The sequence below is a fragment of the Sus scrofa genome, unplaced genomic scaffold (genome assembly GCF_000003025.6).
Source record: "Sus scrofa isolate TJ Tabasco breed Duroc unplaced genomic scaffold, Sscrofa11.1 Contig297, whole genome shotgun sequence".
Classification (NCBI taxonomy): Eukaryota; Metazoa; Chordata; class Mammalia; order Artiodactyla; family Suidae; genus Sus; species Sus scrofa.
This window is the reverse complement of record NW_018085169.1, coordinates 134,189-146,823: the sequence shown is the minus strand read 5'-3', so window position 1 is coordinate 146,823 and position 12,635 is coordinate 134,189. Positions and strand designations below refer to the sequence as shown.

The following is a 12,635-nucleotide window of genomic DNA, read 5'->3' as shown; positions in this document are numbered from 1 at the left end:
CCCAGGGGGAAATGTGTGATTACAAGCTACAGGGGGAGTAAGGCAGTTTGGCTCCTTAGGTACCTGGGAAACCAGTGAATAGCAGGCCCCTCACTGCCCCTTGGATCATCCATCACTAGCGGTGACCTGAGCAGGTACCTAGGAGGCCAGTCATGTGCACAGGGTGTTGGTGGGGCAGGGGATGGACAGAGAGCAGAGAACAGCCACCTTGAGGAGCCTGACCACACAATCCACCCATGCCTGCCCTGTAAGACCCTTGCAATCTTGGTCTGCCCTTCTTCTGTGACTCCACTGAGGTCAGATGTGCAGGTGGCATGGAAACCAGTTACCACAAATGCAGTAGAGACAGAAGGGAAGGCCACCCCTGGTTTCCCAAACCCAGAGCCACCCCTGTGGGTGGGAGGAAACTTCTGGTTAATTTTCCAGTACTCTGCTCCTGTAATCTGTTACTTTTTACACTGGACATTAGAGTGTTAAGAGACCTCCCAGAGACGCCTCATTGCCAAGTCTCCTTGTCCTCATTACCAGTTTCAGGACAAACACCCAAATGGCTCATGTCCTTCTTGGGCTGTTGGTTTAGTGACATGAGCAGCCCTGAGTAGCTAAGGGAAAGATTTCTCTCCCAGGTCCATAGAACCATGACTGTGCCCATAACCTGAGCATGCCTTCGTGGAGAACAAAGATATTTGCAACTGAGAGATCAAGTTCAAGGACAGTAAGAAAGGTTTTGCAAGGGTGATATTCATATGAGGTACTCCTATTTCTGCATTTTGCATCTTGAAGCTTTGTATTCCAGTAATAATAAAAATGGTACCAAAAAACAGCTAGTTAGTATCAACTCTGACTGTAACCAATTCTCTAAGAGGATATTCCAGTGTTCAGGCTGGTTGTATCTGGTGGAGGTAAACTCTATGCACAATGTAAGCAGAGAACCAAGGCTTCTCTGGAGCAAGAGGATGCCTATAGCCTGGGGGCAGCATTTCAGGGAGCTCTGGAAAAGCACTCCTGGATGGAGAGGAAATGTCAGTAGACATGTGATATTGGTGATGGGGGGAGGAACATGCAACCGTGCACACGTGTTTAGAGAAGGTTGCTGCTGGTCTTATGACGGTTTATGCTAATCACAAGGAGCAGACGTTACCATGAAGGATTTAAGTGCCTTTCTAGATATGAGGAGATGCAAAAACCGGGCTCATAAAAATTTCTCCTCTAAATATCCACTATCTGAAGACCTGTTCTGGTAGATTTCCCAGAGCGCAGAGTGGCTCACTCCTGATCTCCACTCAGAGCACGGTTCAGGGGGATTCAGGGTCGGCAGCTGCAGTGACTCATGATTCAGTCCATGGAGAGGCAGATGGCAAGTGCCCATCTCCAGTTCACCGATTGTAGAAAAGGACCAATGAATTCTCTCCCGTCCCTGTTGTTGAGATACCATGATGCCGAATAGGGGTTTTGTGAGCACAGGTGTGGGTGCTGGCAGAACATGGCAGATAAGAGAGGCAAGTGGACCCAGACAAGGAGCCCAGGGCAGTGACCACAAATGACTCTCCCTTCCTGATGCAGGGAGTGCATGTCCTAAAGGTGGCCAGATGGTGCCCCAAGTTCTGAAGCCAGGGTGACAGTTTAGGGACCAGATGAGTCTCTGCCTTTGTCCTGTGGAGCAATTCCCTGAGGGAAAAGCCATACAGGTTGAGGTGAGGGCACATCCAGGCTGTGGAGCTCCTTCCTGGCCACTTGGGCCAGGTGATGCATGACCTCATTGAACAAGCACTGGGGTGTTCAGGAAACTGACATCCACAGAGCTGGTCACCTTGGCTCTCTGATCACTGAGCGCTTCCAGCCAAGGAGACATCAGTGACTGACCATGTTCATAGAGCACAGAGGTCCTTACACTAAGCCCAGTCCCAGAGATCCACCCCATACAATCAGCTTGGGATTCTTCAGCACCAATCGCCCAGGTTTTCCAGTCTCCTGAGCCTTTCACCAAACCATTACCCACTGCCCTTGAGTCTGTGAAGATCTCTGACTCAGGTTGTATCACTGTGTGTTAAAGTGGGTTGGACACAGGACTCCATGTCCTGCCACAGAAAATACTTTCCTCTCAGGTGTACTAGATCCACTACTCTTAAAAGGGATTTAAGGCCTTGAACATCTACTTTGAAGGGATGGTAACATATCCTACATGAATTAAAGTTTCATTACTTTCTCTCCAGGTCAAGAGGCTATGGAGCATCCACAGGACTCTAGAGATGGAGGAGCAGGAAAAGGCAGCCTTGCAGCAAGGTTAGATTCCATGTGATTCTGAGTAGCCTCTGTATGTGCCTCAGGACATCTGGGCCTTGGGAACTTCATCAAGGTCCAGCCTGTGTGTCCCCTTCTACCTGATGATGAAGGCTGCTGTGCATGCATAGAGTTATGTCCTGGTGCCTCACATGCCATTCAGCTCATAACAGCAGCTCAGGTCACATGCCCAGCTCATGACACCTAGACAGCATGTAGTCTCTGCTAGGGGTTAATGACAACCCGGGAGCACTGTGTGTCTTCTGCTGAGCAGTTACCCTGTTCTTGCTCCAATACCCCTGGTGGTCTGTCTCCATGGGGCTTTCTGTAGCCTCCATGCACTCTCCCCACCTGGGACAGGAACTTGAAAGGTCATTTTACACCTAGGACATATGTTCAAATGCAGGTGGACTCACTGCAGAGTCCCTTTCTCTTCTGGAACTCATGCTAAAGAGCCTCCTTCCAGATCAGTTAATACATGATTCAGAATAACCCACTCTAAAATGTGTATATATTGACTTCCAAATCTGCATAGAAATGTGTGCTGTAATTATGTTAAATTATGTCTTCAGTTTGGAGATTATTGTATCATTCCTCAGACCAGATGAATTCCAGAATAATTTTCCAGCACCATGCTAGAAACCGTTGCTAAAAATAGATATTTTGGGCCTCTATATTCAGCCACTGAACACAAGGTTTCAAGGGGAATTTGAATTTGAATTATGCAAGCTCTAGTAATGATTTCTTAAATCAAGAACAATGTTAAGCAATATATATTTTAAAATGTTCTGTAACTTTCTCCTCATCTCTTCTCTTCAGGGCTCTAATTATACATAATGTTGGAAGCTGTTCCACGGCTCATTAGTGGATGTTAATTTTTTTGTTTTTCTTTGAAAGGCTGCACCCAGGGCACATGGAGGACCCCAGACTAGGGGTCTAATCAAAGCCGTAGCTGCCAGCCTACACAACAGCCACAGCAACATCAGATCTGAGCCGTGTCTGCAACCTACATAGCAGCTCACAAGCAATGCCAATCTTTAGTCCACTGAGCAAAGCCAGGGATCCAACCTGCATCCTCATGGATGCTAGTCAGTTTTGTTAACTTATTACCCATGACCAGAACTCTGAATGTTCATTTTTTTAATATTTTTATCACCATTTTTGATATTGCCTATTTTCTCCAATCTGTGACATTAATCTATACTTCTGCAATAATTAAATTTTTGGCAGCACCCGAGGCAAATGAAGTTCCCAGACCTTGGACTGAATGTGCAGCAATGACCTGAGAAACTGTAGTGACAACACTGGATCATTACCCCTCTGTTGCCCAAGAGAACTCCAGCATCATCTATGATCTTCATCTGAAGCTCTTAACTCTATGGAGTCCTGCTTGTATACACTTTGTGTGAAAAGAGCAAACAGCATTGAGTGTGGGGCTACTTTGCTCCATTCCTGAGGCAAAGCCATTGAGAACACCCAGCCTGTGCCCATAAATGATGCGGGGTCTGCTTTGGCTGGTGGAGCCCCAGATAACCCTAGTCTGTGTGAGCACGGAATGCTGTGAATTTTCCTGTCAGACTTTCAGACAGACATTTCCCCAACCCTGCTAGGCTCTTCCCACATGTGCACTGCTCAGTCCAGCAGGAATCCGGAGGGAAATTATGCAGATATCCTGGTTCTGTGTTTGGGCAAAGAATGTGTCACACCAAGGACATCAGATTATCAGATTGCAGAGGAATGGTCTTGAGCCTCAATTAGAACTCCAGATACACAATGCAGGGAGTTTATTAAATTCTCTGAAGTTTTTGAAATGCATCATCCCTGATATTCCTGCTCTTCGAAGGAGATGGAGCAAGATGATGGGGAACTTTAAGGGAGGAAAACAAATCCTCTCCTTACAGGACAGTGTGCTGGGTCCATCCTATGGTCTCCAGGGAGAAGCGTGTTTTCTGCAGCACATGTGTGCTGCCTGCTCTGACCTGAGTCCCCAGGGCACAGCCCCTGGGTTTTCACGGGGACCAGCCCCCCCTACAGCTGTGCCCAGCCCTTCCCTCCCCCTGCTGATTTGCATGTTCCCAGAGCACAGCCCACCACCCTGGACACTTACTAAGAGTCTGGGCACACCTTGGGCAGGAGGCAGTAGTGCTCAGGAACCAGCATGGACATGAGGGCCCCCATGCCGCTCCTTGGCCTCCTGCTGCTCTGGTTCCAAGGTGAGGAGGGAGACCCCCTGAATGACTCCCACTGCTGACTCCTGCCCCTCATCCCTGCTCACTCTGGGACCCCTGAGTGTCTCTGTGTGTCTGGGACATGGGAGCATCCCCTCAGCCACTGTGCTCAGTACCTCTGGGCTCTTCAAGGCTTGATAACAAGAATATGTGTGGTTTTTGTTTCCCCTCTCAGGTGCCAGTTGTGCCATCCGGGTGACCCAGTCTCCAGCCTCCCTGGGTGCATCTCTCAGAGACACAGTCTCCATCACTTGCCGGGCCAGTCAGAGTGTTAGCAGCGAATTAGCCTGGTATCAACAACAACCAGGGAAGGCTCCTAAACTCTTGATCCATGCTGCATCCACTTTGCAAAGTGGGGTCCCTTCCCAGTTCAGGGGCAGTGGATCTGGCACCGATTTCACCCTCACCATCAGTGGACTGCAGACTGAAGATGTTAGAACTTATTACTGTCAGCAGTAATACAGTGCACCTCCCACAGAGTTACAAGCCAGCACAACCTCCCCCCCCCAGGGAAGCAGATGTGTGAAGCTGGGCTGCCCCAGCTGCTCATGGTGCCTACATCTGCTGAGAGCATTTCTCAGACCACCTTATGAAGGTCACTGCAAGTTTTGGTAGAAGGGACAGGAACCCTCTTAGATGCCCTAACTTTCTCTCCCCTTCTTCAGACCCTGCAGCACAGATGTGACAATGCCTCTCCTGAGAAATAAATTCATAAATGATTACCTTTGAGTCATCTTGTTTGTGATGTCTTGGTCCACTTAGCAGGTGAAAATATTCTTGATAGTCCAAGAAGGACTTTCTTAAGAGATATCAATTTTTTAGAGAAATCTTTGTTGTACAGTGTGCGCAGATTTCATCTAGATACTGTTTTCAAGTTTGGGGGAAAACCATGGCAAGACCCTCCACTGAAGAAGCCACCAGCTTGTCTCCACAGTGGCTGTACCACGTTGCATTCCCACAAGCAATGAATAAGAGTTTCTGTTGTTCCACATCCTTGCAGCATTGAGTGTGGTCACTGTTTTGGATTTAGGCCATGCTGAAAAGTGTGCAGTGGTATCTATTTTTTTTTTAAATATTCATTTCCTGATGACATAGGATGTGGAACATCTCTTCCTGTGCTTACTTATCACTTGTCTGTCTCTTGGGTGAACTGTCCAGAATGTTCTTTGGCTCAGTTGTGGGCAGGTTGTTTATTCCCATGTTCTTCGGTTTTTACAAGGTTTGTTTTGTGAGTGTGTCTGTGTGTTTTGGATTATCAGTCTTTTATCCCTTGGGTATTTTGTGATTTGTCTCTGTTGGTGTTTCTTGTCAGGTCTTATTTTAAAACAGTGAAGAAAAGTTTAAACTACTTGGGGGTAAGTTCATCTGGGAAGCAAAGCCTAGAAATGAGGTCTTCTCTGCTCTCCCCCAGAAGCCAGAGCATAACTGACTGCAGGTGCTGGCTGCCTACACTTCTGCATACTCTGCTCACCCAGAATAATGTCTGCTTTTGCCTCCATTTACTGTAGCAGACAGCAGTGGATCAGACTCACTGGGGGACTGTGGATGACAATGACCTGTTCCAACCTGAGGAAGGCAGTGACTGTTCCCTGTATTTGCAGTTGCCTTACTTGCTGGCCAGAAATATCTCTGGAGTTTTTCTTAGGGCTTTATCCAGGAGATTCCACATAATAAAGCATTTGGCCCCCACATGGAGTACAAGTAGAGGCCATAGGAGAACTTTGTAAAAAACAATAAACAATATTGCTAAAAATTTGCAACCCATTAAGAGACAAATTCTAAGAAATATCTATCACTTTCTGAAACTGAAAAACATTAGGAAACTAGCACATCAGGATATGAGCAGAAAATTCTTCGACATAGTCCTTAAAAATATTTCCACAAAAGAATAATGGGGTCGGACAGTGTAATAGATAAACACTAGCTTATATAAAATTCATGCCTTTTCTGAATTATACACACTGTGAGAAAATACAAGAGCAGCACATGCTTCTTAATTTGTTCTGTGAACCTCAACTGCAAAACCAAAGACAGAGCAAAGTAGAAAAAGTATGCTCCCCTCTGCCTTTGAACATAGGTGTAGACATTTGAGAGAAAATACGGGCAAACCAAAACTGGAAATATATAAATGAGATAATACACTATGAAAATTGGCTTTTATTTAAAAACTCAAGTTGGGTTTTATAAAATGGTTATGTAATTTCCCAAATTGAAAGATGAAGGGCAAAAAAAAAATGATTCCCTCAATAGACACATTACAAAGTATAGAGTAGTGAGTTCCCATCATGGCTCAGTGAAAACAAAACTGACTGCTATCCATGAGGATGCATGTTCAATCCCTGGCCTAGCTCAGTGGGTAAAGGATTGATTATTGTCGTGATGTCACAGATGCAGCTCAGAACCGAGTTGCCATGGCTGTGGTATAAGTCAGCCGCTGTAGCTCCAATTTGACCCCTAGCCTGGGAACTTCCATATGCTGTGGGTGCAGACCTAAAAATAAAAAAAAATTATAGAGTAAAATTCAGTATCTGCTAGTGATAAAAATACTGAGAAAGGGAGGAATAAGAAGCAATGCATACCTTAATAAAGGATCTGGAAAATAATACACTAACCATCACGCCACTCAAGGGATGGAAAAAAAATTTTTTTAGGCTTGCCTTGGTCATATAGGCATAAGTTCCCATAGAAGAACAAGAGCTGTGTAAATCAGAATTCATAAAAAAATCCTCAGTAGACCATAAAAAATGGACAATAAAGTAAAGGAAATTACTCACAGCACAACCTTACAGAAACACTAGAAGCAGAGGATACTCTGACCTCATGCTCTATGTCAATGGAGAAAAGAATAACCCAGATTGACGATGTTGACAGCCTGACTCAGAGTAAGTGAGGATCCTGGGGGATTAGGGGAAGAGAGTTCATTGCAGCAGTGACAGAGAAGGCTATGGAGCCAAGAGGGGGAGCAATAGGCTGCACCCTAGGAGGCAAGAGTCACTTCCCAGAAGGAAGCAAAAGGGCAAAAAATGGAACCAGTAGAAAAGCCTGCATGCAGTCCCCCAGAGAAAGGACAGCTGGGGCCTGGGGAATCTGGTAGCTCAGAGAGCGAAGTTGTGGAAATCAGCTCAAGATATGCATCCTCTGGAAACCATAGAGCACCAAAGAGTCAGAAGACACAGCACCAAGCTTTATGATTGATGCACTTTCTTGTAGTGGATACAGACTGGGTGTTGGTATAAAGAAACCACATCAGCAACCTAAGTGCCTCCTTGCTCCTAAAGAAACAATCTCCTGCTGATCAGGAAATAGCTATTCCAACACATCATCGAATGAACAAATGCATTCATTCTCAAGGGTAGGCTCCTATTAAGGAGAAAATGAAAGTTGAATACTGAAATTCTTTGGGTGGCAGAACACTTTTAAAACACTATGGAGGGCTTCTGATTGTGGCTCAGTGACTTAATAACCAGACTTGTCTCTGTGGAGGTGCTGGTTTAATCCCCTGCCTGGTGCAGTGGGTTAAAGATCCAGCATTGCTCCAGCTCCTACTCCATCCCTGGCCTGGAAAATTCCATATGCCACTGAGGAGCCCCAACAAGGGAAATTTTTTTTAAAATCTACAGAAAAGAAAAACTGTCACACCATTCTTTTAGAATGACTAATGTATAATTAACCAAGTTAAATGCAGATACAAAATAACACCCAGAAATCCAAAATCTGCATGTTCAGAAAAGACATGTTCAAATAGGTATAGAGTGCAGAAGGGCAGCAACACAAACTCAAGAAAAAAAGATAAAGTGAAACTACCACCCTGAAAATAACAAACAAAATGAGGAGTTGTCCAAGGAGTATAGAAATGACTGAGGGAAGAGGATGCAAAAAAAAAAAAAAAAAAAAAAAAAAAGAATGATTGGGAGGAAGAGAGCCAGGATCATTCACATCCAACAGGTAAGGTGAGATCAGGTGCCATGAATACTAATGCAGAAGGCAGGACTGAGCAGCTCAGCATTCCTTGAAAGTCTCATGGAACAGGCAGGACCGCTCCTTAGGCCGTTTTATACACTCACATTGACATTAAAAATTCCCTAAATGGATGTACTGAAAGGCCCATCACACTCTTTTGAAAACAGAAAGAGAATGTCAACTTCGAGATGTATGATGAAAATGTAGTAGACCACAAATAAAAATATTAGATTATAAAGATAAAATACTAGCAAAATGTACTACCCAAAATGTTCAAGATAAGTCTGTTGGATTTGACAACAACATACAAATTATATGTGCATGCTTTTACGTTAATATTTCCTGTAGTCATTAAAAATTTCCTTTAGACATTAGCACTCTGAGTGTTAGGAAGTAGGAAAAAAACAAAGGGAAAATATTCTTAAGAAGTTACGGAAAGAAAATGGTAACATTGTGTTGTATAACTCCTATTCAGCAGTTATAGCTATTAATTTGAATTTGACACATAAAATCAACAATATTCATTGATGTGTCTGTTCATGTACTTTTTCAATTAAATTTTGTTTTAAACTAAATCTGATTCTCAATCAGTAAATTTGAGGTTCTGTCTTTTTTAAAAAAAATTAAATAAAAACTCTGGTATATCTTCTAACTTTTTAGAACATTCAAAAATCTATATTTTCAATTCTATGTATATATTTTGTATACCTCAATTTATCCCCACACTATTATGCTGCCATTATTGAAATGAAAAGTTAAAGAAACAAAAAAAGAGTTTAATAAAGGAAATAAGACTCTGATATGTGTTACGTATTTCTTTTTATTCATAGTTTATGGCCCCACCTGGAGCACATGGAAATGCTTGGGTCAGGGATGGAACCCATGCCTCCACAGGGACCCAGTGCAGCCAGATTCTTAACCCACTAGCCCACAGCCGGAAATCCTATGTATTTCTAATCTAATGAATAATGAGTTATGACTTTAAAATGAGTGTTTCACGGCTATAGGTCTGTATCAAAATGCCAGTTCTCTGGTATGACTGGATTCCCTTAAGAGCTGTGTCTGGACCATAAAAAGAAAGACAGCCACCTCCTAGTGGCTAAAAGAGGAACAATGGAGCAGCCCCTGGACCTGCCAATAGGGAGAGGAGGCATGTGAGATGAGGGCTTATGCTCTATTATCTAAAAAGAGAAAGAGAGGACACATTCCAAAATAGGAAGATATTATAACTCTATGCCTTAAATTAAAAAAAATCAATAGGTCTGGTCCTCAGGGTTGATGGTAATTTACAGTCAAGCTTTTTCCCACCTGGGCAGCTCCCCAGATTTCTACTAAGAAGAGCAGCTCTGGGGGCTCATATGTGTCATCATGGTGACGATGATCCTCATGAGGTCCAGTGAGTCCAGAGGGTTTATTAATGTAGCTGATTAGAAATGATTTCCAAAAGAAAACCTTTTGGATCACATTGACTGATGATTTAAATGTTTGATACATTTTTAAGTAGCATTGATTACTGTTTTTAATTTTTAAAATCTTACTTAATTAAGACTAGAAAGATTCAGTACATAGGGATGTAATAGAGCTTCTTCTTCAAAAAGGATTACCTGTGAGCACAAGCGGGGGAGCAATGAAAGATCTTCCTGAGACTGTAAGGGGGTAAGGAGAAGTGACAGCTGCTCTCATGAATGTCAAGATAATGAGTGAAAATGATGAGAAACATGAGACCATAATTTCTCTTGGTTCAAATGTGACCGCCTCCACCCACCTGCTCTTTCCCCTCTACTGCCCCCACCAGGGGATTTGCATGCTGTCCCCTAGAGAGGACCTGCCCTGGCCAGCCTGACATAAAAGGGCAGCTCTAGTCTGGCTTGGACTGATCACGGCTCATCTGTTCACAGCTGACCATGAGGTTCCCTGCTCAGCTCCTGGGGCTCCTCCTGCTCTGGGTCCCAGGTGAGGATGGAGGGGAGATGAGAAGGGGAAGAGGGGGCTGTGGGGGAAGCACTGCTTTTCATGTGTAATTGCCCACAAGTTAGCTTCACACCTTAGCCTCAGCAAAGGGAATGTGATATTTAACAAAATAGAATTAAGGAAAAATATGGAAGAAAAAAGTATCCATCCTGTGGTGAAGAGGGAGGCATAGGAACTGTGGCAAGTGGACTTGACCTCTAGAGAGCTCCTCATACATTGTAAATCTTGGGTTCTTCTGAAATTGAATATTTTGCATATAAATCAAAATCAAAAATAACCTAGCATGAAGTAAATAACAAATAGAAAATTGTGAAAATTACTCATGAACCTTGCTCAAAATATATTCTTTTCTCTTCCTCTTTCAGGATCCAGTGGGGCCATCGTGCTGACCCAGTCTCCACTCTCCCTGTCAGTCAGCCCTGGAGAGCCTGCCTCTATCTCCTGCAGGTCCAGTCAGAGCCTCCTACACAGTGATGGAGCCTCTCTATTGTATTGGTACCAGCAGAAACCAGGCCAGTCTCCAAGGCTCCTGATCTATTATGCTACCAACAGGGCCACTGGGGTCCCGGACAGGTTCACTGGCAGTGGATCAGGGACAGATTTCACCCTCAAAATCAGCAGGGTGGAGGCTGAGGATGTGGGAGTTTATTACTGCCAGCAAATTATACACTCTCCTCCCACAGTGATACAGCCCTTAGCAAAAACCCCTCTTCTGTGGGCCCAGCTGCACACATGTGTGAGTTGTCTGGGGAGCAGAGGGGCAGAAGCTCTGAGACTGTGTAAGAGGCAGAAGAGAGAGAACCAGCAGCAGAGGGTGCAGCTGAGGCCTGTGGACCAGCAGAGCCTCAGCTCCTCCTCAGACCCCACATGTTAAGGCCCCATAAGCTCATGGCCTTGGTGTGATGTACCCTTAGAAACAGGCCAGTGAGAGAAGTTCACTTCTGGGACAACCACAGCTCAGCTGAGTTCCCTTTTTACAGATCAGAATTTCTGCCTGGACCAAGTGAGAACTTAATCAGATGCAACTTTGGAAATAATAAAGAATAGCTTGGGGGGTGGGGGGATGTGCCTGGGCTGTGGGATGGAAATCCTGTGAAAGCAGATTGTTATGATCATCATACAACTACAGAAGTGATAAATTCATTTGAGTAATAAAAAAAAGTAAAAAAAAAAAAAAAGAATATGCCTCCTGCTTGGTTTTTTTTCCTCAGGATTGCTTTGGCGATTCTGGGTCTTTTGTTGTTCCATATAAATGTTTGGATTGTTTGTTCTAGTTCTGTGGAAAATGTCCTGGGTCATTGGATAGGGATTGCATTGAATCTGGAGATGGCTTTGGGGAGTATGGCCATTTTTACAATATTGATTTTCCCAATCCAGGAACATGGAATATCTTTCCATTTCTTTACATCTTCTTTGATTTCTTTGATTAAAGTTTTATAGTTCTCGGCATATAGGTCCTTTACCTCCTTGGTCAGGTGTCTTCCGAGGTATTTGATTTTGTGAGGTGCAATTTTAAAAGGTATTATATTTTTGTATTCCTTTTCTAATGTTTCATTGCTGGTATACAGAAATGCAACTGACTTCTGAATGTTCATCTTATATCCTGCCACTTTGCTGAATTTATTAATCAGTTCAAGGAGTTTTGGGGTTGAGTCCTTAGGGTTTTCTAGGTATAGTATCATATCATCTGCATACAGTGACAGTTTGATCTCTTCTCTTCCTATATGGATGCCTTTTATTTCTTTTGTTTGTCGAATTGCTGTGGCTAGGACTTCCAAAACTACGTTGAAGAGCAGTGGTGAGAGTGGGCATCCCTGTCTTGTTCCAGATTTGAGTGAGAAGGCTTTCCGTTTTTCCCCATTGAGGATTATATTTGCTGTGGGGTTATCATAAATGACTTTGATTATATTCAGGAATGTTCCCTCTATACCCACTTTGGCGAGGGTCTTGATCATGAATGGATGTTGAACTTTGTCAAATGCTTTCTCTGCGTCTATTGAGATGATCATATGATTTTTGACTTTTCTTTTGTTAATGTGGTGTATGATGTTGATTGATTTGCGTATGTTGAACCATCCTTGTGAACCTGGGATGAACCCAACCTGGTCATGGTGTATAATTTTTTTGATATGTTGTTGGATTCGGTTGGCTAAGATTTTGTTGAGAATTTTTGCATCTATATTCATCAATGATATT

At 43.7% G+C, this 12,635-nt stretch overlaps 2 gene segments (V, D, J or C); both read left to right on the top strand.

Moving 5' to 3' along the window:
* Positions 1 to 4,438: 4,438 nt before the first annotated feature.
* On the top strand, positions 4,439 to 4,982 carry LOC110258694. The segment is given in 2 exon segments: positions 4,439 to 4,493; positions 4,684 to 4,982. Coding segments are annotated over 2 exon segments (339 nt in total).
* A 5,351-nt stretch (positions 4,983 to 10,333) lies between these two features.
* Positions 10,334 to 11,328, top strand: LOC110258688. The segment is given in 2 exon segments: positions 10,334 to 10,421; positions 10,805 to 11,328. Coding segments are annotated over 2 exon segments (558 nt in total).
* Positions 11,329 to 12,635: the final 1,307 nt, after the last annotated feature.